The sequence below is a fragment of the Puma concolor genome, chromosome E4 (genome assembly GCF_028749965.1).
Source record: "Puma concolor isolate L17-30 chromosome E4, mPumCon1.1.hap2, whole genome shotgun sequence".
NCBI lineage: Eukaryota > Metazoa > Chordata > Mammalia > Carnivora > Felidae > Puma > Puma concolor.
In genome coordinates, this window is record NC_141683.1 from 56,761,164 (window position 1) to 56,783,806 (window position 22,643).

The 22,643-nt window shown below is 43.4% G+C and overlaps 1 protein-coding gene across 3 annotated transcripts; it reads right to left on the minus strand.

The window, feature by feature from the left end:
* Positions 1-984: 984 nt before the first annotated feature.
* On the minus strand, positions 985-22,158 carry FMO4 (flavin containing dimethylaniline monoxygenase 4). 3 transcript variants are annotated; one of them, XM_086694562.1, is made up of 10 exons: positions 21,917-22,158; positions 19,992-20,127; positions 17,807-17,944; positions 14,421-14,609; positions 13,157-13,319; positions 8,891-9,033; positions 7,466-7,665; positions 5,785-6,137; positions 3,553-3,622; positions 985-1,648 (listed from the first exon to the last, which is right to left on the minus strand). In XM_086694562.1, exons 3-10 carry the CDS (start codon positions 17,936-17,938, stop codon positions 1,246-1,248), a joined length of 1,653 nt encoding a protein of 550 aa, XP_086550688.1. In that variant the 5' UTR covers positions 17,939-17,944; positions 19,992-20,127; positions 21,917-22,158; the 3' UTR covers positions 985-1,245. The 3 variants fall into 3 exon arrangements, with proteins under 3 accessions (XP_086550688.1, XP_086550687.1, XP_086550689.1); XM_086694561.1 differs by having other exon boundaries at positions 19,992-20,131; XM_086694563.1 differs by lacking the exons at positions 985-1,648; positions 3,553-3,622 and adding an exon at positions 4,965-5,449 and having other exon boundaries at positions 19,992-20,131; positions 21,917-22,157.
* Positions 22,159-22,643: the final 485 nt, after the last annotated feature.

Below are 22,643 nucleotides of genomic sequence, written 5' to 3' on the forward strand. Positions count from 1 at the left end.
AGGTTCAGTAATTTGGACGATTATCTCTAATCAAAGGAGAAATTTTGAAGGATAGTAAACAGTCTGCACTGGGTCCTTTCTGTCTGCCCTTCCATATGTGCTCTCCATTGTCTTTGCTCCGTCTGTACGTTAGGAGGCCGACTTCTGTGGATGGCATCAGTCGGTATGTTAGTTTCCTAGGATTGCCACCACAAAATACCACAAACCAGGTGGCTTGTTCATTCACTGTTCTGGAGGCTGGAAGTCTGGAACCCAGGTGTTAGCAGGATTGATTTCCTCGGGAGGTTCTGGGGGAGAGTTTGTTCATGCTTCTCTCCTAGCTTCCAGTGTTTGGGCCATCCTTAGCTTGTGGATGCATCACTCCGACCTCTGCTCGTCTTCACACAACATTTCCCCCCGTGTCTCTGTTGGTGTGTCTTATCCTCATTGATAAGGACACCAATCATATTGCATTTAGCTCACCCTACTTCAGTATGATCTCATCTTAAATTGATTACATTCACAAAGATCCTATTTTCAAACAAGGTGTAGGTACCAGGGGTTAGGACTTGCATATAACTTTTTGAGGGGCACAATTCAATCCACAATAGTTGGTAACCTTGCCCTTTGAGTTTTGGCTGGGTTAGGCCATTGGGGAGCATGGGCAGGGGATCAGAGGGAGGGAAGAAAATAAACTTAGGGAACTTATTCCCAAGCTTTGCACTTTTGGGGTCACCATGGACTGCCTTCATCTGTCAGCTGAAGGCCGTAATTCTTGAGGTATAGCCCTCTCCACAAAGAAGTCTCTCTGTCTCATTTATAATTGTTTTCTCCTCTTGCCTCATTAGGCCTCAGAATGGTAAAAATATCTCATTGTTACTAGTCTGGGAGTATTTCATTATCCCTATGATTTCCTTACAGTCTGCCCAAACCTTTTGTAGTAATCTCTATATTAAAATTTCCACCAAATTAACTAATTTGAGTGTCATCTTATTCCAATCAGCATTTTTATGGAAACAATGACAATATTTTTATTTTACATAATTGCTTAGCTAGCAGAGTAGAGTATGGATTGGAAAGGGAGGCAAGAAAGGAGCCACTGAGACTATAGAGGAAGGCAGTAAGTATAATAATTCAGGTAAGAGATGACTGGACTTGAACTTGAAAGATAGCGGTTATGATGGAGAGGAGAGGAGGGATGCACAAATATTTGGAGATAGAATTAATATGGCTCGGGACAACCCTTGTAACCAATCAGATTCATCCTCACCAAATACTTACTGGTAAGAGGAAATTCTTGCACAAACTCAGAAGAAGTGAAGATTTACAGATCAGCAGAAGAGAGGCAAGTAGGATAGGTACCCCCCAAACTTTTAAATAATGTGACATGGAGGCAGGCTTTGTGGAATCAGGGACGATTCGAGTTTTTAAGGGTTTCAGTGTCCTGTCCCATTGGGTCAGGATGGCATTTCTGGCTCCATCCCATTTCCCAGGTCCCTTTAGGCGGTACTGGTAAGGAGTACACGGTCCAAAGAAAACTTCCCAAGCGAGTCTGGGATCCTTGAGGAACAGAAATGGGACACTGGGCTTTGTCCCTATGCATGTGGCAATGTCATCCATGTAGGTGATGTACTCAAGTTTATCTTTACTGATGTCTTTCATCACACCCCTGCAGGGGAAAAAGATGGATCATTTTTCAGTTTCAAGTTATAAGTCACCCTTCCTCCCGCCATTTTGTTTCTTTTTATCACAGTCAAGCCATGTTTGGGAATGTTTTTCTATGTTGCAAAGCAAAAAAAATAAGAGTTTATCTACAGAAGGTATTTGGGAAGGTAATTTTGTTAAAGGAGATGGTAAAAGGAGGCAATTGGAAGAGCAGTTCTAGATAATGTTTTAGGTTCTTGAATTTGATATAAGGGTAAAATCTCATCCAGTCTCAATACAGCACTTATTGAACGAATGAACATGATCAGAAAGCATCACATATATGGCCACCTAAATTATTGTTATTGACATTAATTGTGAGTTGAGAGAGCCATACATGGGGCCCTGAACATGACACAGATGTGGGTATCATGTATATGAAAGCTTTATTCCTATCTATTTCTGTGGTTAGTAAACTTTCATGATGTCCTAATGACATTCATTCATTCATTCCTTCAATAAATATCACATGAGGCATCATGCTAGCTGCCAGGAGTCTAACAATGAATAAAACAAAGTCTGTGTTGTCAAGAAGCTTACCTTCTAGTGAGGAAATTAACAGGCTATAGAAACCCTCAGCCAAGCAGATATATAATAAATCAGGTGGTAATAGGTATTATGAAGAGATATAAAGGAGGGGGGGGGAATGCAATGAAGGGATTGAGTAGGCCGCCATATTTATACAGTGTTGTCAGAGAAGGCTTCTCTTAGGAGGCGATATTTGACAGAGTGAGCCTGTAGGTATGGGGGGGAGGCGAGGGGAGAACATTCCAGGCAGAGGTTAGAGTAAGTGCAAAGGTTCTGAGGGGGCTAGGTTTGGGGTGTTTGAGGACCAGGGAGGAGGCTGCCTCGGACTGGACCAGTATGGGTGAGGTGGGAGGACAGTAGGCAATGAGGGCACAGAGACAGCTGGTTGCTCTGGAGCACTGGGGAGCCCCAGGGAAGTTTCTGGGAGTGAAATGGGAAGCAATCAGAGGGTTTTGACCAGAAGGACAATGTGGTGCTCCTCACTTCTGCCGCAGTGTCAAGACTTGACACTCGCTGTAGAAGAGCAGAGAGGAGGCCGGGAGACCAGATAAGTGGTGACAGCCAGTGTCCTAGTGAGAGGTGACAGTGGCCTGGTCTGGGGTGGCTGTGGGGGTAGCTAGAAGGGTCTGGATTTCTACCTTCTGTTCGAAGGTAGGAGCTGACAGTATTTGCTGATGTGCGGTATGGAGAGAAAAAGAGGAGAAAAGGATCGCTCAGGGGTTCTGGCTGATCACCCAGAGTGAGTAGCCAGTGACTGAGAAGGGGAAGAAAAGTCTCAGAGCAGCCCAGGTGCAGGATGAGTGGGCAGGTGTTAGAGGGCTAGAGTTCATTCTTAGCTGTATTAAATCTGAGATATCTAAGTGGTATCCAAGTGGAGATATCTGGAGGGACTTGGATTAGGAGTTGGAATTCGAGGGAGAGACTTGGGAGTCATGACTATGTGATGGAATTGAGAGCCACAGGCCTGGGTGAGGCCGCCTAGGAGTGGGTGTTCGTAGAAGTGAGAAAGGATCTGAGGATTAAGGTTGGGGTTCACCAATTTTTAGGAGCGAGGAAGAGGTGACACCAGGAATTGCAGAGAAAGAGCAGCCTAAGAGACCCAAGAACAAAGGCACAAGGGGGTTCTGGCGGCCAAGTGAGCTCAAGGTTGCCACCTGTTGGGGCCCTGGCTCTGTATTCTGCTGAGAGGAGCTGGTACCCCTACCTAACACATCCGAGACCACACATCTAGTTGGTGGAACAGTTGGGATTAAAAGCATATTCTTCTGGCTCCGATGCAGGTTTGTGGGTATGGAAATACATTGGTAGGTTTTCCCGAAGAAGCTACATGTCGTGTCATACCTTTCTATGAGCTGCTCCTTTTTCATAGCCTCAGCCATCAATTTTGGAGACGGAGGTATCTTACAGAGTCCTGTGAGAAACATTGGAAAGAACATTAACGTCACATGTGCCTTTTCCTTTGCGTTCTCTTCTCCCTCATTTCTGGCCCCCCACTGCTCTATCCTTAGGATGTGTAATAGTCAAAGCTTAGACTGGAACTAGAGGTAATTTCTGGAAGCATAATGCCCCTCCAAACCCACTTAACCAGGGTTTGTGGCATTCTACTGCCAGAATTATGAGGATGGACGCCCCTGTCCTCCAGACCTCAGCCTGCGCTGACCCATCGGTCATCGGTACCTGCTCCAGCTCATTTACCTGCTTGCACATTACATATATTCATATATACTGTTTGTATTGTATTGTTTGTATACCCCTGTTTGTATTTGTATGTGTGTGTTAAAGCTATTTGTGGGTTAAATGTAACTACTTAAAATGACCTTGTTTTTATAGCCCTGCTTTGACATGTCTTCACTCCTGTTGCACCGGAAGCCTCGTGTGTGGAAGCGCCTGGTGGTCCCTCAGCCTCACAGAGAGACTAGGCTCTGACCTCTTGAGTGGTTGTGGGCATGTGTTCCTTCTCGGTCTCTCTCCTAGACGGTCTCAGTTCTTGGACTCTGCTCTTCCGACTGGAGCCAAGTGCTGGCCCCAGGGTGGGGGGTTAGTATCCACTTGAGATAGGTCTGACTTAGCCCCGTCGTGTGCTTGCCACTAGAGTCACTTTACCCTGTAAAAAGCGGGCAAGACTTTACCTAGTGGTTCTCAGATTGCGTCTGGAGGCTCTCTGGAGAAGCATGTAATTCCTCCTGTGGCGTCATCTAATTGAGTTTTGTTTTGTCAGCTCTATCATTCTGGTGAGCATTTTTGAGCTCATTACAAAACATTAAAAAAAAAACCCAAAACACCACGTACTTAAGAGTCTTCTGAGATTTTAATATAACCAGATAATGTTGTGAAAGCACTTTAATTGGCCTTAAAGAAAGAAATATTTGTGATCATTTAATGAAAATGTGCGGAATCTGAGGTCTATTACATTTGTAGAGGGTGAACGAAGTCGACACAACTTAGTACTGTGTTGTATACTGTTGATAAATTACTGGTGATTGTTTTTATTCATTAATGACACAATTCTGCGAAAGAACACCTGGTTGGCTCAATTGTGATTGCTGTTTATAGTTAAAAAATCAGGGGCGCCTGGGTGGCTCAGTCAGTTAAGCATCCGACTTTGGCTCAGGTCATGATCTCGCACTTTGTGAGTTTGAGCCCCGGGTCGGGCTCTGTGAGGACAGCTCAGAGCCTGGAGCCTGCTTCGGATTCTGTGTCTCCTTCTCTCTCTGCCCCTCCCCTGCTCACGCTCTGTCTCTCCCCCTCTCAAAATAAAATAAAATAAACATTAAAAATATAAAAAAATCATGCAAATGCAATTCTTTAAAATGCTTACTAATCTAAAACCTGCCCTACTTTGGAGAGGTATGATAGTAACAGCAAGAGTAAGAATGCCAGTTACCAATTAGTAGAGTTCACTGTGTGCCAGGTACCACGATAAGTGGTCGGCAGACATTATCCATCTCACAAAACTGTTGTGAAAGAGGTTTTATTATCCCCATTTTACAGATGAAGGGGCTGAGATTCAGAGAGGTCCTCACAAAGATAATGAGTTTTAGAGTTGGGATCAGACCCTGGTAACCCCGACTCCATCATCTGTGCTCTTACTGTGAAAACTGACAGCAGTTCGTGTCTAGTGTCTAAAATATTTTTTTATAGGCATTACTCAAAGGTTACCATCTCCTCAGAACTCAACTTTATTCACAGTCTGCATTATTCCAGCAACTTCCTTTGGAAGGGATATAGAGTTCTACTTCTAGAAATAAATAGAAATATTTAGAAGTAAATAAGCTAGAGTAGAACAGAATATAGGATCCCAAAGCTTCCAACAATTTCAGTTAATCTGAGAAACATGATTATATCTTGCTGTGCAAATTAATCCCATCCACACAACCAAAACCTTTTTTCCACCGTCACATTAGTGACATAAGCACACCCATGACAATATTACTCATATATGAAATTAAATATTTCCTAAACTTGAAATATCTTATGGTACTTTAGCTCACATCTGTTCCATTTTGGCTGAATCACAAGACACTAATTGGAAACTCAGTTGATCACGTAGGGCTTTAAGTAGAGTCAAGGTACCTTTGAATACTCTTGTGGCCCAACGTGCCTGGAGCTCTGTGCCTGATAAGATGGATCCTTTAAGGCTGATGAGGCCAATGATAGCTAACGTTGCCCTCTCCAGGTTTGAAGGAAAGACCTGCTTATACAGGAATATCTTCTTTGTACAAAGGCTTTTGAGAGGCTCTTCAAGGAAGGGAAAAGAAAATGTGTATCCTGTTGTAAAGATCACAACGTCGAGGTTTTCCTCCACTGTTCCGTCCTCAAAGACAGCAGAGGTTTCCGTGAACTCCTTCACGCTGGTTTTCATAGTGACCGTCCCACAGAGGATACAGATTGGCAGCTCATCATTCACAATGAATTTTGGTTTTCTCCTTTGACACAGAAGAGAAAATTATTCATTGTAGTTGTATCTGTGAGACGGTTGAGCAAATTATTTATTTGGTCAGCTCAGGGGAATTATCTGCCAAGCCAAGGGAGTGAATTGACCAATGTCTAGTTCAAAGTTGTCTACCCAACTTACTGTTTCAATAGCATCTTTTGTTTTTCTGCTTCCAGTAGAAGGCATGTGGAAAATGGCTAAACCTATTCTTTCCTGCCTGGGGTTTAAAATTCTCTGTCTCTTGAAATTCATTTCTGGAGCAATGCTTTTCTCGAAGAATTAGGACCGAGTATACAGCAATCCGTTTAAGAATCAGGTCTCACATCACCCAGGCCTCAAAGGGTTGACGTTAGACAAAGAGGAAATTAGCAAGAAACTTTTTGGATAAAAATAAAAAAATCTGAACCAAGTTATGCTGAAAAATATTTTTTATTACGAACATCATTCCATCTAATCATGGCAGATATAATGTCTTTATAAAATTGACATATCAAATCATCCACTGCTGTTAATTTTCTTTGTAAGTTGAGAGCTGTCTTACGAAAAAAAAAATATTTGGGTCAAGCATAAAATAGAAGTCACATTTAATGACCTTACATTCATTTCAAAAGTTTTCTTTTCCTTGCCGTGTGCAGCTTCATACAGATGCATGTTATATTAAAATGTTTAATTTTAGGAACTCCTATTGGAAATTCATCCTCTAATCATTCAGCCAGAGAATCATTGGCAAGAGCTGGCCATCTGTACTCAAGATGCTGCAAATATTCCATTTGTAGATGGTGCCCATTTCAAGACTCCTCAAAGCCAATTTTAACATCCTGACTTTCAAGCTAACATCCTGACTTTTCAAGAAATGAAAAGTTTTTATCTTTCATTATATTCTAGCCTCATGAATTACTACTTTTGTTACCAGACAGAGAATATTCCTATTTGTGGTACTTGATGGACATTGTCTTAAGGAACTAAGCCCAGAGCAGAATAAATAAAGGCAGCATAATAATTACTGAAGATTTGAGTTCTGAATAAAGTAGAATTAAAAATTATTGATTGTTTTTTAAAAATATATTTATTTAGAGAGAGAGAGAGAGCACGTGCATGCACCTGAGTGAGTGGGGGAGGGGCATACAGAGAGAGGGAGAGACAGAATCCCAAGCAGGCTCCATGCTGTCAGTGGAGAGCCTGACTGGGGGCTTGATCTCATGACCTTGGGATCATGACCTAAGCCGAAATCAAGAGTTGGACACTTAACTGACTGAGCCACCCAGGTGCCCTAAAATTATTGGTTCAATAATTTTCCCATTAAATAAAAAATTTAAGTACCCCTTTGTAATACTTAGTCCATAATTCTCATGGTTAAATCTTTTATTCATTTGCCTCTCTTGAATCCAGTTTAGTACACACGAGGGCAGAACTTGCGCCATAAAATTAAGGTATCTTCTTGTAATCACCATATTATAGGGGTAACCCCCATTAGAACAGCGGTGGATAACCCAGGCACCAGTTCTAGTACTGAGAAGTACCTAAAAAGTAAGGAAGGATAAATATATGTACATCATTTTGTAGTATGTTTGTTTGATGTGCTTCAAATGTTCTTATAACAACTGTCCTTTTTAAAGAAGTTTTTATCTTAATTCCAGTTAATTAACATCCAGTGTTATATTAGTTTCAGGTGTACAATATAGTAATTCAACCCTTGCACACATCACCCGGTGCTCATCGCGACAAGTGCACTTTTAGTCCCCATCACCTATTTCACCCATCCCCCCACCTCCCTCCCTTCTGGTGCTCTCAGCTTTGTTCTTTGTGGGTAAGAGTGTGTTTCTTGGTTTGCCTCTTTTTCCCTTTGCTCATTTGTTTCTTAAAGTCCACACGTGAGTGAAATCATAGGGTATTTGTCTTTCTCTGACTGACTTATTTCACTTAGCGTTATACTCTCTGGCTCCATCCATGTTGCAAATGGCAAGATTTCCTTCATAGCTTCTGTTTTTAACTGGTGAGTTTGTACATAGAACTACAAATGACTATTTCTGTTGTTTTCGTTTTTATAAGTCACTTTTACCTGATCTATATATCTGTTAAGTATTTTTATCATGTTCACTATAAAAATTATAGTGCTAGTAGATATGCGCACTGTTGACCTGGCAATCTTTTACATATAAATAATACAGAATGTAAAGTGGAGTTTTGGGAAAGCAATTTTAACTGAGTTCAATAAAAATCTTCAACATCTCTTTCCCAAATCTAATAATGTCCTATAATATATGTTAAAGTGGAACAGATTTCTAATTTGTGAATCTATGCTTGGACTTTCTAAAGTCATTCTGCACACTTCGTGGGCAAAGTGAAGGCTGTTTTTATCTGAAAACAAATTCTAAATGTGACTTCTAATAGAAAATTTGGACATGTTCAGAAAATAACTTCCATTTTCTATTTTTATATGGGGGTTTCGCCAGAATTATGAAGAGAGAGTGTAAAAACAGATCAGTGGTCTGGGTGGAGTAATTTATTCATTTGGTCTTGTTCCTGAAACAGTGCCTCTGAAAAAATGCCTCGTGGTCTGGCATCCACACAGTGTCCTTGACCCCTCTTGGAGATGTTTCAATTCTGTTATGTGTGGATTTTTTTTTTCACTCACGTTGGGTCCACATGATTTAGCAATCGGCCAATGTGCTTTATAGTTTGTACCCCTCTCTCCAGCCACCAGCAATGATGATGGGGTGGGGGTGTGGATTCACCCTTGTGTACCTGAGCTGCCGTTCGACTGAGTTCCACTGCCACGTCCCCTCCAGTGTTCCCAAGACCGATCACTAACACGCGTTTGCCTTGAAAGCCTTCTGGGCTCTTATATTCCTGACTGTGCAGGATCTGGCCTTTAAATTTATGAATACCTGAGGGGAGGGAGGGATCAGAAAATCAGAAGCATCTAAAGTTTTATAACTCCCTAGTATGCAGGCATAGGGTCTGTAGGAAAAGGAACGTTCCAGAAATATGTCAGCCCTTTGCTCCTGCTGCTAATTGCAGGACATAGAAGCCACGTATCATTTTCTTCTCCCATTGGATTCTCTGAGCCTGGGTATAGCTTTAGTACAACCTGCAGGAGATTTAAAAATACGGGAGAATTTAAATTCCACATGAGTGCTCCCTTTTAAAGCAATTACTTGGGGAAATCAAGGTCACTGCAGACCATAAGAAACATCTCATGCACGACCCTGAACATCCTAAGCAAGAAGTAGATCGCTGATGCGTGTTATTTTACCCAACAGATATATTCTATAAGAAAATGGTTTGTGTATAGAACATATTTACAAGTGAATTTTAATTCAATTATAATTTTCCACAAAAGAAATTTTGTGGCAAGTTCTCTTATACATAATGGTTTTTGTGGCTTAGGCTTGCTACTTATACCCTATGCTTATTTTACGTTATTCTTTATTATAGGCTTAATGCTTTATTATACCATATGCTTATTTATACTCTATTCTTGCATTATTTACATTTGTGTTACTGACTGGTTTTTCAAGTTCCGAACACTGTTGATACAAGTATCACTCTTATGGTATTTGTATACATGAGAAGGACTCATGTATCCAAATATTTCTTCTCTTGATTTATTTTTGGTAATTATCTCCTTGGCACGTATAAAAGACATAAGCCATGGATTCATAAAAATGAAGACTGGTCGCAACAGCGGAAGTAGAGGTATTTCCAGCGGTGGCTGCAGAAATGGACATTATGAGGTGGCAGAGGAAACAAGAGTGATGGGGACAGTGACCATCAGTGAGATGAAACACTGATGAAGAATCTGGAAGGAAACCCTGCAGTTTAGAGAGTTTAAAAGCTTCTCACCCCAGTACTTCAAGTACATTTGAAATTTTAATATAAAAAAATGAAACTGTCTCCTAGAATATATCAATCTTCTGTCACAGTGATTGACTGATTCATTTGCTCAGTAACATTTATTTATTTATTAAAAACAACTTTTTTTTAATGTTTATTTTTGAGAGAGAGACAGAGACAGAGCATGAGTTGGGGAGGAGCAGAGAGACGGGAGACACAGAATCCAAAGCAGGCTCCAGATTCCAAGCCATCAGTCCAGAGCCGGATGCAGGGCTCTCCAACTCACGCACTGTGAGATCGTGACCTGAGCTGAAATCAAGAATTAACAGACTGAGCCACCCAGGAGCCCCATGATGCCAATTTTTGTTTCAGTAGGCTTCATGCCCAGGGTGGAGTCCAACGCAGGGCTTGAACTCATGACCCTGAGATCAAGACCTGAGCTGAGATCAACAGACACTTAACCGACTGAGCCACCCAGGTGCCCCTGATGCCAACTGAAAGGAACTTTGGATAAGACAGGCATCTATCTGCCCAGGCAATGAGACCCTAAAGACAGTCTGTGTGGAGATGACTGGGGGAGGAGCTAGGGTTCAAGGAGCTGTGCGTGGTCAGCGAGAGGGTGCGGCCCATGCTAAGGGGCTGCACTGAGAGATCCCCCTTCATGGAATGTCCCTCTGAAGCAGAACCAAGAAAGCACCCTGCAAAGTGTCAGTCTTAGGCATGTCTGCGGCCAGAGAAAACTAGCGCCTGCTTGGTGCCAGTCAAGAAAGACCCTCCCTGCCCCCTGGGACTCTAATTCCGGAAGGGTCTAGGGTTAGAGACTGTAGCTGGTGGGTGACGGGTTTGGCAAGAGGAGGCACTGGGAGAGGAAGGGGGAAAGCCATGGGTGCCTCCTGTTCCCACTGAGCGTCCAGCCCAAAGCAGGCTCCAGCCGGGGGAGGGGAAGCCCCACCGTTACATGTGGTTGCAAGTTTTGACTATTCCACGAGGCAAGATGTTTTCGTTAGGAAAATGAGAATTTTCTTGGGTGATTTTAAAGCGATGAGAGGGCTTGCCATGATCTGACAGAAAAGCGGTGGGAATGGCCCGAGATTGCGCGGCGGGGGAGAGGAAGGGCAAGCCCCACAGAGCAGGCCTGCTCTGAGAGACAGAGAGACAGAGAGAGAGAGAGAGAGAGACAGAAACAGAGATAGAGCGTGAGCGGGGGAGGGGCAGAGAGAGAGGGAGACACAGAATCGGAAACAGGCTCCAGGCTCTGAGGTGTCAGCACAGAGCCTGACTCGGGGCTCGAACCCATGAACCTGAGCTGGTCAGACGCTTACCTGGCTAAGCCATCCGGGTGCCCTGAACTCATTTAATTCTTAAACCACTCTCTAAATGGAATCACTGGGTTAAGTTTGCCCAGGATTATGCAGCTAGTGCTGGCATGTGGTCCGGGCTTCCAGACTTTAGACCTTTGCTCCTAGGGGCACCCGGGTGGCTCAGTCAATTAAATGTCTGACTCTTGATCTCTGCTCAGGTTTTGATCTCAGGGTTATGAGTTAAAGCCCCATGTTGGGCTGGGCATGAAGAACTTTGTTCATAACTATTATGTTAAATGCCACTTATCACCAAGGGCCAATGTCCCTGGGGGAACTGTAGCAGACCAGGACTCTTTGGAAACCTGAAACCATGCCTACTCACCAAGATACCCCATGCTAGGAACACACAGGACATTGGCATATTTGACCTGGTGTCCTCCTGTGACAAATCCTTCTGAAGTCTGGTCTTAAACTAAGACCTCCTCAGGAGGAGTCTCTGACATCTGTATGTGTGGATTTCTTCCTTCTCTATAATCTGGGTTTTGTGGCAAAAGAGAAGGGCACACGGCTATTTCTACTGCAGTCAGCCGCACCCCCCGCCCCAGAGATCATTAAAGTATGCAGAAATGTTTGCTCTTGTATTGATCCCAAACTCCTTTGTCATTCTCCTTTGTGTTTGCCCAGTCTCTTTCCTTCGGACCAGCTTTCCCAGATTACGTACATTATACTGCCGCAAGGATCCTCGCCTTTCAGCTCTTGGTTGATCTTTTGCAACAGCATCTTTTAGTCAGAGTCTAAGTACAACTGAGGGCGAGCCAACCCAAACCTGACAAGATACTGTATTCCAAAACATAGTATCACATCTTGTAACACATCTCCCCATAGAAACATTGCTATAACAGGCGGTTCTATATTTCTTTACTGCTGTGCCATTGTGGATTGAGCCCCCAGGCTAGCTGCAAGCTGGACCATCATTTACAATACTGCTTCTTTGCAATAGTATGCATTGAGGTCTCCCACTGGGTCTCTAAGACATTTTTTTGAATACGATATTTTGTTAATTTGATTATAATGAGATTACGTTTATAAGATTTACATTTCATTTTCTTCATTGGCCCAGGTTTGCAAGCTTTATTCTTCATAGTCTTCCTTGAAAGCTTGCTTGCTTTTCTTTCTTTCTTTCTTTCTTTCTTTCTTTCTTTCTTTCTTTCTTTCTTTCTTTCTTTCTTTCATATATATATTTAAAGTTTATTTATTTATTTTTAAAAAGAGAGCATGGGAGGGGCGGGGGGGGGGTGAGAGAAGCCCAAGCAGGCCTCACACTGTCAGTGCAGAGCCTGATGCGGGGGTTGACCTCACAAACCGTGAGATCATGACCTGAGCTGAAGTTGGACACTTAATCAGCTGAGCCACCCAGGTGCCCCAACTGCTATGTTTCTTAAAAACAAATCTGTCAAGTTTCTTTATGCTCTCACTTTGTTTGTTTGTTTGTTTATTAATTAAGTTATTGATTTGCAGTTTACTCCTGACTCAAATGACCTGTAATTTAATGACAGAATTCAAAAGCTTGGCTTTTTTTTTTTTTTTTTTTTTTTAATGACACATCTGATAGGGTTATGTGATCACTGAACTTGAATCAGATCAGGCACGATAAAGCTTAAATAATAACAACAGCATTTATATTAATAAGTAAGTAATAAGGCCTGACACCTCCATAGCTTCCTACCTTTCCAAGTTATTTTGTACACACTTTTTCTGAGGTTGAGCATCAAGTCACTTATAATCATCATGAATTATTTCCAATGGCAAATAAACAACTTTCTTTTAGAATAACCCAGCAGAGTAGGCACGATCTCGGGTAGAAGTGACTCACCAGGAAAGGACTCCAGAGGCAAGTGAGGATTCAGGAAATGTCCAGTGCAAACCATGACAGCATCAAAGACACCTCGGTCCCGCTTTCCCTCTGTCTCTGTGACAACATCCCACTGACCAGTTTCAGAGAAGTCTGGACGCTTCGTGACACTGCATACTGTGGTCTGAAAGTAAAAGACACGCACTCACTTAAAAAAAATGTTTTTTTTTTAATGTTTATTTATTTTTGAGAGAGAGACAGAGACAGAGAGAGACAGAGCACGAGTGGGGGAGAGACAGAGAGAGAGGGAGACACAGACTCCGAAGCGGGCTCCAGGCTCCGAGCCGTCAGCACAGAGCCCGACGCGGGGCTCGAACTCACACACCGCGAGATCATGACCTGAGCCGAAGTCAGACGCACAACCGACTGAGTCACCCAGGCACCCCCAAACACTCACTTTCTATCAATCACCTTTGGACTTCATGTAATGACTGGTATGGTAACCATGTTTGTTACTTCAAGCGGGCTGAGTGAGTCTCAGGATAGGAGGTCTGTCAATATTGGTTTATCTCCCCCCTAAAGAAATTAAGCAACTTGGGGCACCTGGGTGGTCAGTCGATTGAGTGTCTTACTCTTGGTTTCGGTTCCTGTCATGATCTCATGGTTTGTGAGATCAAGCCCCGTCTCGGGCTCTGTGCTGACAGTGTGGAGACTGTTCTTTCCTCATTTGTGCTCTCACACGTTCTCTCTCTAAATAAATAAATGTTAAAAAAAAAAAAAAAAAGAAATTAAGTAACTTGTACAAAGTCTCAAAAGCAGTCATAGAGAGCATGACCCAAAACATCTGAATGACTTCACTGGAAGGAAGAAACATTCAGTTTTTACTCCCGGCGAGAAGGAGGTGAGTTACAACACTGAATGACTTGGGAAAACATAGGAAGATGAATTTTGGCTCATTATAATTTCTGTGGTCCAGATTCCTAGTCATTTCTTCCCAGTGGGTTTCATGGGCAAAATTTATTTTTCCTTTCCTCTCAAAAAGAAAAACATTCTAAATTTCATCCTGAATAAGAATTTGGATTCAGAAGAGGAACCAGGATATTCAGTATTTTAATGCCTTATTTGAGTAAAACATGAGAAGCAGGAGAAGTGAGGAGTCTTTATTATCTGCCTTGTTCATATAGAGATAAAATCAGGAATGAATTTACTTAAATATCCCATTTGCATTAGATTGCCGAATGAGCAGTCCCCATTCATTAACCTTCCGTGACCCAAGGTGTCTTACCCTAAACCGAATGTATTTCAGAAGGTCAAAGTGCTCAGCAAATTCTTGGAGATAGTCCCAAAATTTTCCTTGGTTCATGTAATTTGGATAATCTTCTTGGAAGGGGAAGTCGCTGTAACATGACATCTCTTTGCAGACGTTTGTCACTAATGACCTGTAGACCCTGGTCATCCCATCTTTAGAAGTTTCCTGTGGTGAGAGCACAGTTAGCTTGATGGGGTGGGGGAGTCAGGAGGAAGAGAAAAGAGATCGTTAGCAGTCAGTGTTCCACTCACCATTCCAAAGAATTCCACGGAAATGCAGCACTGGGTCTCTATGCTATAGTTATCAGAAATCGTTGTTGGGATTGGACTTATTAAACATAGTATCTTTATCAAACTACAAAGAAGTTAACACATTTAACAGGGTTCTCCAAGACTAACAATGCCATTAAGCGATTCCATGAACATGGGGCCTATGGTCTCCCTTGCTTATTTTTTTCCCCTTCTTTGCCATCCTCACTCCCTCAACTCATGCCCTAGACCTCTTTCTCTTCACTTTACTCAGAGAACTCCTCACTGATTTTTATATTTATCGTCTATGTATATTTTCAATCACTCTCTCTTTATTGGCTCCTTCCCATCAGCACTTAAAATACTGAAGACTCTAATTTTTAAAAACAAAACAACACTCCCTTTCAACCTATATCTATTCCCTTTCCAGCCTTGTCTCTCTGTGTCCTATATCAATCTTCATGAAAAAAATCATCACATACTGGCAGCCTCTGTTTTCTCATCGACTCTTCAACTCACTGTTGTCTTGTCGCAACCTCACACACTCAAAAAACGTACTAACAAAACAAAAACATGCATATTAAAAGCACCGATGGGGGCACCTGGGTGGCATAGTTGGTTGAGCATCTGACTCTTGGTTTCACCTCAGGTCATAATGCCAGGGTCACGGGATGGAGCCTCACGTTGGCCTCCGTGCCGGGCATGGAGCCTGCTTAGGATTCTCTCTCTCTCCCTCTCTCCCTCTCTCTTCCCCTGCCCCTCTCCCCAGCTTGCATGCTCTATCAATCTCTCTCTCTCTCTCTAAAAAATAAGGCCTCAATGAACTTCTGATGGCTGAAGCTAATCTCTATTTCTCTTTTAAGTATCTTTCTTAGCTGTCAATTTCCATAAGACGCCGTCTCTAAGGTAGCTGTTCCGGCCGCATAGCACCCTGCACTCTCAACACACCCTGATCACACTGCACTGTAACAATGTGTTTTACTGTTATTGTTCCCTACCAGACTGTAAGGAGGTCAGGGTCCTTGTCTATTTTGTCCCCATCCTGGTAGAGGGACATTATAAGCACAGGTACTCAGGTACTTGGTGAATGGGTGAACATCAATACTATCACTGCATTTTTGAAAAAGAAATAGTATATATATGACTGAAAGAAATTACATTGAAATTTATTATTATTATTATTATTTTAATTTGAGTATAGTTGACACACAGTGTTGCATTAGTTTCAGATGTACAACATACAGAGAAATTTTAATAGTGCAGGTATATAATTCTCATGGGTATTGATATTATATTTAATTTGTACTTTTCTTTTTGTTTAACTCAGTATTATTTTCTAAAATTTATCTATATTACTTTATTTCTTTTGAGAGAGAGAGAGAGAGAGAAAGGGAGAGCGTGTGTGTGCACGCATGCACACACAAATGGGGTGGGCCAGAGGGAGAAAGAATCTCAAGCAGGCTCCACACTCAGCACGGAGCCCAACGTGGGGCTCGATCTCACGACTGAGATCACGACCTGAGCGGAAATCAAGAGTCAGACGCTTAACTGACTGAGCCACCTGGGCTCCCCTATCTATCTTACTTTAGGGGAAGAAAACCAAACAAACTGTGGGGTCAAATAGCAGAAGGGACACAAACCAGACCCAGTGTTTTCTGTCCACATTGACATTTGGCTCCATTTGGTTCCATCAGGCTCACAGTACAACAAGAGAAACTTTTCTCCTCTAGTACACTATAATCACAGGGCTGTGACCATTTCCGCTCACATACATTTGCTTATTCTGTTTTCTTCACCATCTGTCGATGAATGGCAAATGCCACCTCCTCCATGAAGGCCTCCCTCATTCATACCAGTTTGAAGTACTCTCCTCCATGCGGAGCTCCCACTGAATGTTGCTTTTCTCTTCCCCCCAAGGCCTCCTATCTTCTGACATTTTATACCTCACTGCTGGGACAGATCCCTAGGTCCCTGCCGAAGGCCCTGTGATGCCCAGGACCAGCCAGAGGCAGGTGGTATTGAGCCACTTCCAGCCCCTACTTCTGTTGCTCAAGTTACCTAATAGCTGGCCTAACATAACCCCCCAGGATGCACTACCCTTCTCCTTAGAAGGATTGATCAGCATCTCAACCTTTTTTATTCTGATACTCTGTGAAAGCTACCCACCCCCAACTCTACAAGGTCTGGATTCTTGCCTCACTCTTGCCAGTTCTCTTCCCAAAGACCCGAACAATGCCTGGGGGCTGGGGCTTCACTCCCTGAGGCCAACCTCCGTCCTTCTAAAAGTGTCATTGCTCCGGGGCGCCTGGGTGGCGCAGTCGGTTAAGCGTCCGACTTCAGCCAGGTCACCATCTCGCGGTCCGTGAGTTCGAGCCCCGCGTCGGGCTCTGGGCTGATGGCTCAGAGCCTGGAGCCTGTTTCTGATTCTGTGTCTCCCTCTCTCTCTGCCCCTCCCCCATTCATGCTCTGTCTCTCTCTGTCCCAAAAATAAATAAAAAACGTTGAAAAAAAAATTAAAAAAAAAAATAAAAGTGTCATTGCTCCATATTCACCAATGCCATTCAGTTTAACCTATGTGACACTTTGTTCCTTTGCCTCAGAATGTGGTCCAGAAACCACTGTAACTTCCAATACTATGTGTAGCGGACTTAACTCTTCCTTCTTCCCTCCTCCAACCGTCTCTGCCCTGCCCTGCTAAGTCTCCGGGTTCATCACCTGTCAGACTGCATCCTGCACAGTACTGGCACCTTACGTGCACAATCCCGTGTTGTTGTAGTGAGCTGCTTTCTTTTTTTGTTTTAACGTTTATTTATTTATTTTGAAAGAGAAAGAGAGAGAGAGAGAGAGAGAGAGAGAATCCCAAGCAGGCTCTGTGCTAAATGTGAACAAGAGCCTGACACGGGGCTCGATCTCACAAACTGTGAGATCACGACCTGAGCCAAAATCAAGAGTCAGCCAGCTTAACTGACTGAGCCACCCAGGCTGCCCACCTCCACCCAGTGAGCTGCTTTCTTATGTGGTCCCCAAGATAGGCTGAAGTCACCATGCCTGAGCAGGGACAAAGCCGACAGCCGGATTATGATTGATAGAGGTGGGAGGGTACGAGCTACGCACAGTAAACTTCCATAGTCCCCCGATGTCATTACTTCTCTCAAAGCAGGTGGGCTCCAGATCCTCATCCAAGCAGCACTTGATGGAGGACAGGCCGCTCACACCCGCCCCAATCACTGCGACTCGCCTGGCCATGGCACCCTGTTGGAAGAAGGGTGGCCTGAGCGTCCTCCTGTGACAAAACTGGAAGGAGCCTCCTGTCGTAGCATTCAACTTTCATGGTGGCATAAACACCCTCTTGTCATCTTTGAGCTGGGGCAGACTCACATTGTGGTTAAACATGAGGGCTTTGAAATGGGACTGTTCTGGTTTAACTCTTTGTGTCACTTACTAGCAGCGTGACCTTGGGCTACCTGTTTTTTTTTTTTTTTTTTTTTTTTTTGTCTCCAGCCCTCGGTTTTCTCTTTAGTACAGTGGGGACGGAAATAATAATAATAGCTCTTAAATATTTGTTATGGAATTAAATGATTGATATGTCGGAAGGATTGTAGAAGTCTGTTTCCTACATAGTAAGTGCTCACTTAAATTTAGTTCTTATTATTAACTAGTATAGTCAGGACCTTGATGCCCTTGGGACTTTAGATCCCCTCAGTATGAAAAGGACCCTCTGCTTCCACTTTGTCTCTCTGGACCCGAGGAATTGCGGCTAGCAAAAAAGATTAGTTTTTATTCATAGCCTCTAGAGTCCTGAAGGACGGCTGGTCATGGGTCATCCCCTACCATGCAATGGTGATATTATATGAATTGAGTGGGGGGTTCTTAACCTCGCACAGAGGCAAGACTGGGTGACCATAACGCAGAACAAAGTCCCCAAGGAAAGCTACATGGGGCATTCTGGATGAGGTCTTCTGGACATGGGGATGTCTGTGGCAGTCAGTAGAGACTGGAGGAGGTAAGTGTCATAGGGATTGAGAACCAGTTTTTCTTGGTACTACAATTTGGGCTTCTGTCAACACCAACGTAGCTTTTGCTTTGACAGATGGGCGAACCACTCAGTTGATTCCAGCAAATCAGACATATGTCACGCTGAGGCCCCCGACACGTCAGGTGGATTCAGTAGCCAGTGCTGCCTTTCCCTCAACGCCCCCTGGCCAGTCCCAAACACACACAGAGTAGTCGAGACGTCAAAGTATTTGTTTTCTAAAAAATATATATGTATAATTGATTTGGCTTTGCCTTTGAAGACATGGTATTTTTTTGAGGGGAGATCTTGCTGTGTAACCCTTATGTGATTTTTGTAGTGTGATGCTGCTTATTCTAGTGCTATTTGCCTTGGGGAACCAAGAGAAAAAATATTTATTGAGACCTGAGCGCCAGTAAATGAGAAAACAGAGCGTCATCGTGTGGCATGATTTGCGGCCACACTGCTAGTAAGGGGCTGAGTCTGCAGCGTCTCGAGATCTCTGACTCTGAGGTTGGATGTGCGCATCTCGTTGGTCTGAGAGGCTAAGGTGTCCTGTGGTTCCCATTAGAAAGCCTCTTCCCTCACCTGTGCTCAGGTTTGCTGTCACATTTTTGTGATGGACTTGGGGGAATGTGTAGTATGCCTTTGCAGCTTGCCTTCTAGATCAAATCAGAGTCCCCAGGCACAGAGTCAAAGTGTATTTATCAACTTTACAGGGGGCAGAGGAAGACTTCTGAGCCCTTCAGACCCTCGAACTCACCTGGTCCTGGAGCAGATCCAGGGACTTGCAAGGAGATACAGAGGGATTTCTTAGGGCTGTTGCCAAATCTTACTTGCCAACCTGCCCTTTGTAGGGTTGAGACCTCCAGGTCTGGCTTCCATTATTTACGACAAAACTGGCACTTCTTCCCCTGAGACTCTTGGTTGACTTGGGAGTCTCTATTGAATTGAAAGAGCTAGGTAGGCTGCAATCAGAATGGACTTAGAGGCAGCAGAACTGGTTTGAACCCTGTGTCTGCAACTGATTGGCCGTGTGACTCCAAACGACCTACTTGAACACCTTAAGATTTATTGCTTATAAAATAAGAAAAAGAGCTATGTAGAATTGTTTGAGTTGTAAACAAAGCGACATTACTCACACAAAAGTGCCCAGCACCAAATATTTATCAGTGTTCATTCCCTACTTCCCTAATTATCTCCCTCACTTCCTCTCTTTTCCCTAGAAAAGACAGCTCACACAGACAAAAGCAATCAGCGAGTTTGAAAATAAGGAGGCATACATACCTGTAGCTTCCTTTGGGGTGAGGAGTAGGATTTTTAGACAGCTTTCAAACAGAAGTAAATGGCCTCTGCCAATGAGGACACTGGAATTTCTAGGCCACTAGGTAGAAGGCTGAAGTCGGTAGATCTCAACTGTGTTCTGTCTTTGCAATCAAAACACAAAAGAAATGGTTGCTGATTGAACTGGCAAAGTGCAAAACATGCTCCAGTGAACAGGCGAGCAGCAAATGGATCCATTCTGTTGAATGGATGGATGCACCCGGGTACCTCGAAGTGCAGTTAGAGAGCCAAGGGTGGGGACCCAAAGATGATGAAGGCCCAGTGACTAAATAATAGTAATAAGAAAAGACCCCATAACAGGAGACGCTGCCATATGGAGAGATGTGGACACACATGACATCATGTGGTGCGTTCCTGTAACGGTTGTGTGCTCCAGGTACCAACGTTTGCAGGCCCTGTTGGGTTGTTTGGCTACACGACACAGCAACACAGAGCAACACAGAGCAACAATGTCTCTGTTGGTTAGAGACACAGAGTGGGCTGTGTTTTTCCAGGGCAAAACACCTTGTCCTTTATAGAGCCACTTAAGAAACTGTACAGGCAGCAAAAACAAATTAGGAATTTACACCTCTTGGAATTACACAACACTTGCAGATTATGAATTTCTGAGTGGGGGCAGCCATTTAAAAAATATGCTTCAAATAAAAAAGTTTAAATAAAAAAAAGGGGGGGGGGCGCCTGGGTGGCCCAGTTGGTTAGCGTCTGGCTCTTGATTTTGGCTCAGGTCATGACCCCAGGGTCGTGGGATCCAGCCTCGCATCGGGCTCTTTGCTGGGCAAGGAGCCTGGTTAAGATCCTCTCTCTCTCCCTCTGCCCCCTCTCCTCCCGCATGCACACCCACATACTCTGTCTCGTTTTATCGCTCTCAAAATAAATACGTAAATGTAAAAAGTATGCTTCGAGTCAATGAGGGGAGTTGGTGAGTGAACTAGAAATAGGAAGATCTGGGTTCTGGTTCTGCCTCTGGCTCTGACCGGCCGCAGGAACTTAAAATTCTTTATTTCCCCGTGAGATTGTTCCTACATTTGTAAAACAGAGGGTTCCAGTGGTTTTCCCTTTGTCCTCTTCCAGCCCAAGAGAATTGTTTTTATGTCTGAATGCCAAGTAATTGGTACCAAACTAGGTGTGATTTGAAAGGGAGGAGAGATTCCGCAGGCATGAAGGGCAGGGGGAGTGGTGGGACATAAGGTGTGTGTATGCTTTCTCTAAACTATAACGTGTGTTATGACTGTAAGGTCCTCTGTAGCTCAAAGGTTGCTTCTAATCGGAGTTCTTTGGTAAATGAGCCCTAATCTATTGAACTGGACTTTTGAACGACACGAAAACCCCATCCCAGACCTGCCAGACCAGAAAATGGTAGGAATCATTTCTGAAATATGGAGAGACTTGGGTGATCTGCAAATCATGCGATCGATCATGGTTCATTTGGGTTTGGAATTTGATCTGTTTATATTTCTTATTATCACTTGCCAATGCTATAGTATTTCCTAACACCTGTGGAGTATTTTATGTTTCCCAACGCTTGGCACTCCTATGTCATCCGTAAGATGACATCAGAGGGGAGAAGAGAATTACAGAAAGTCCTGGGATGCTGTTATTCTCACTGACAGCTTTCTTTCAGATGGTTGCTCCCGACCACTTAACTTTGTTTCCTTACAACAGCTCCTTTGCTGACTTTCTCCTTAATTCCGTTGCTTTCACCCTGATCAAGAGGCTCCTGAGGAAGACATTCATCCTTAAGGAAGGCACTCAGCAAGGGGAATATTCATCCTCTGCAAAAGAGGTTTCTGGAAACATTTCCCCATTTAAAAAAAAGAAAAGAAAAGAAAAAAAGACAATGACAATGAAGAATAGCCCAGCACACTTACCTTATTGGCACAGAGCAGATACTCTGACAACTTATTTCTCAAAGCAAATAGACAAGATAGTGCTTGCCTTAAAAAAAATTCGCATCTCAAACTCTTTGTTCTAAAAGAAAAACAACAACACAGGAATGCAGACTTTGATCAAGTTCTCTGTTTCCAGTCTTGCTGGTGACAGCAGAGAGTATAGTCCTCACTGAGGATGAAAAGTTGTGTGGGACAAGGGCTTGCTACTTCCGTGATATGAGGGGAGGGCTAAATGACGAGTTAGATTACTGGCTCTGGATTCGAAGAACATACACGACCTCTGCCCCCCTCCCTCCCAAACGTCACACTTCCGGCAAAGCCCGAAACTTAAAGCACGTGGTAAGCGGCTGCTTTTCTCACAGTAGCCTTTAGAGGGCGCCAGAGTCACCGCCAACATCACAGCCCTGCGTGAAACAGGCATTCTGCTTGCTAGATTCTTCTGTGTCATTTAGTCCCCGGAGCCATCCTAGGAGCCGTCCAAACGACAAAGTCATTTCGGTGACTATCACCTCGCCAAGTTCTTTCATGTCTATAGGTCTCTAACCCGAGAAATATGATTTTAAAATCCAGAACTTGTAAGGAATTTAAATACTGTCATCCTTTCAGAAAGGGTCAGCCGAGAGAGCTGGTAAAATGAGTTTGAGAAAGCACAAAATTAGTTTTAGATCTTAGCGTAGGGCACAATGAAAACAATAATTCCAGAAGC

Coding starts and splice junctions, on each gene's coding strand:
- FMO4 (XM_086694562.1), bottom strand. CDS start 17,938: ATGGCCAGGCGAGTCGCAGTGATTGGGGCGGGTGTGAGCGGCCTGTCC. Junction 13,320..14,420: donor TGAAATACATTCGGTTTAGG/GTAAGACACCTT, acceptor TTTTACTTTCAG/ACCACAGTATGCAGTGTCAC. Junction 9,034..13,156: donor GCCTCTGGAGTCCTTTCCTG/GTGAGTCACTTC, acceptor CCCTCCCCTCAG/GTATTCATAAATTTAAAGGC.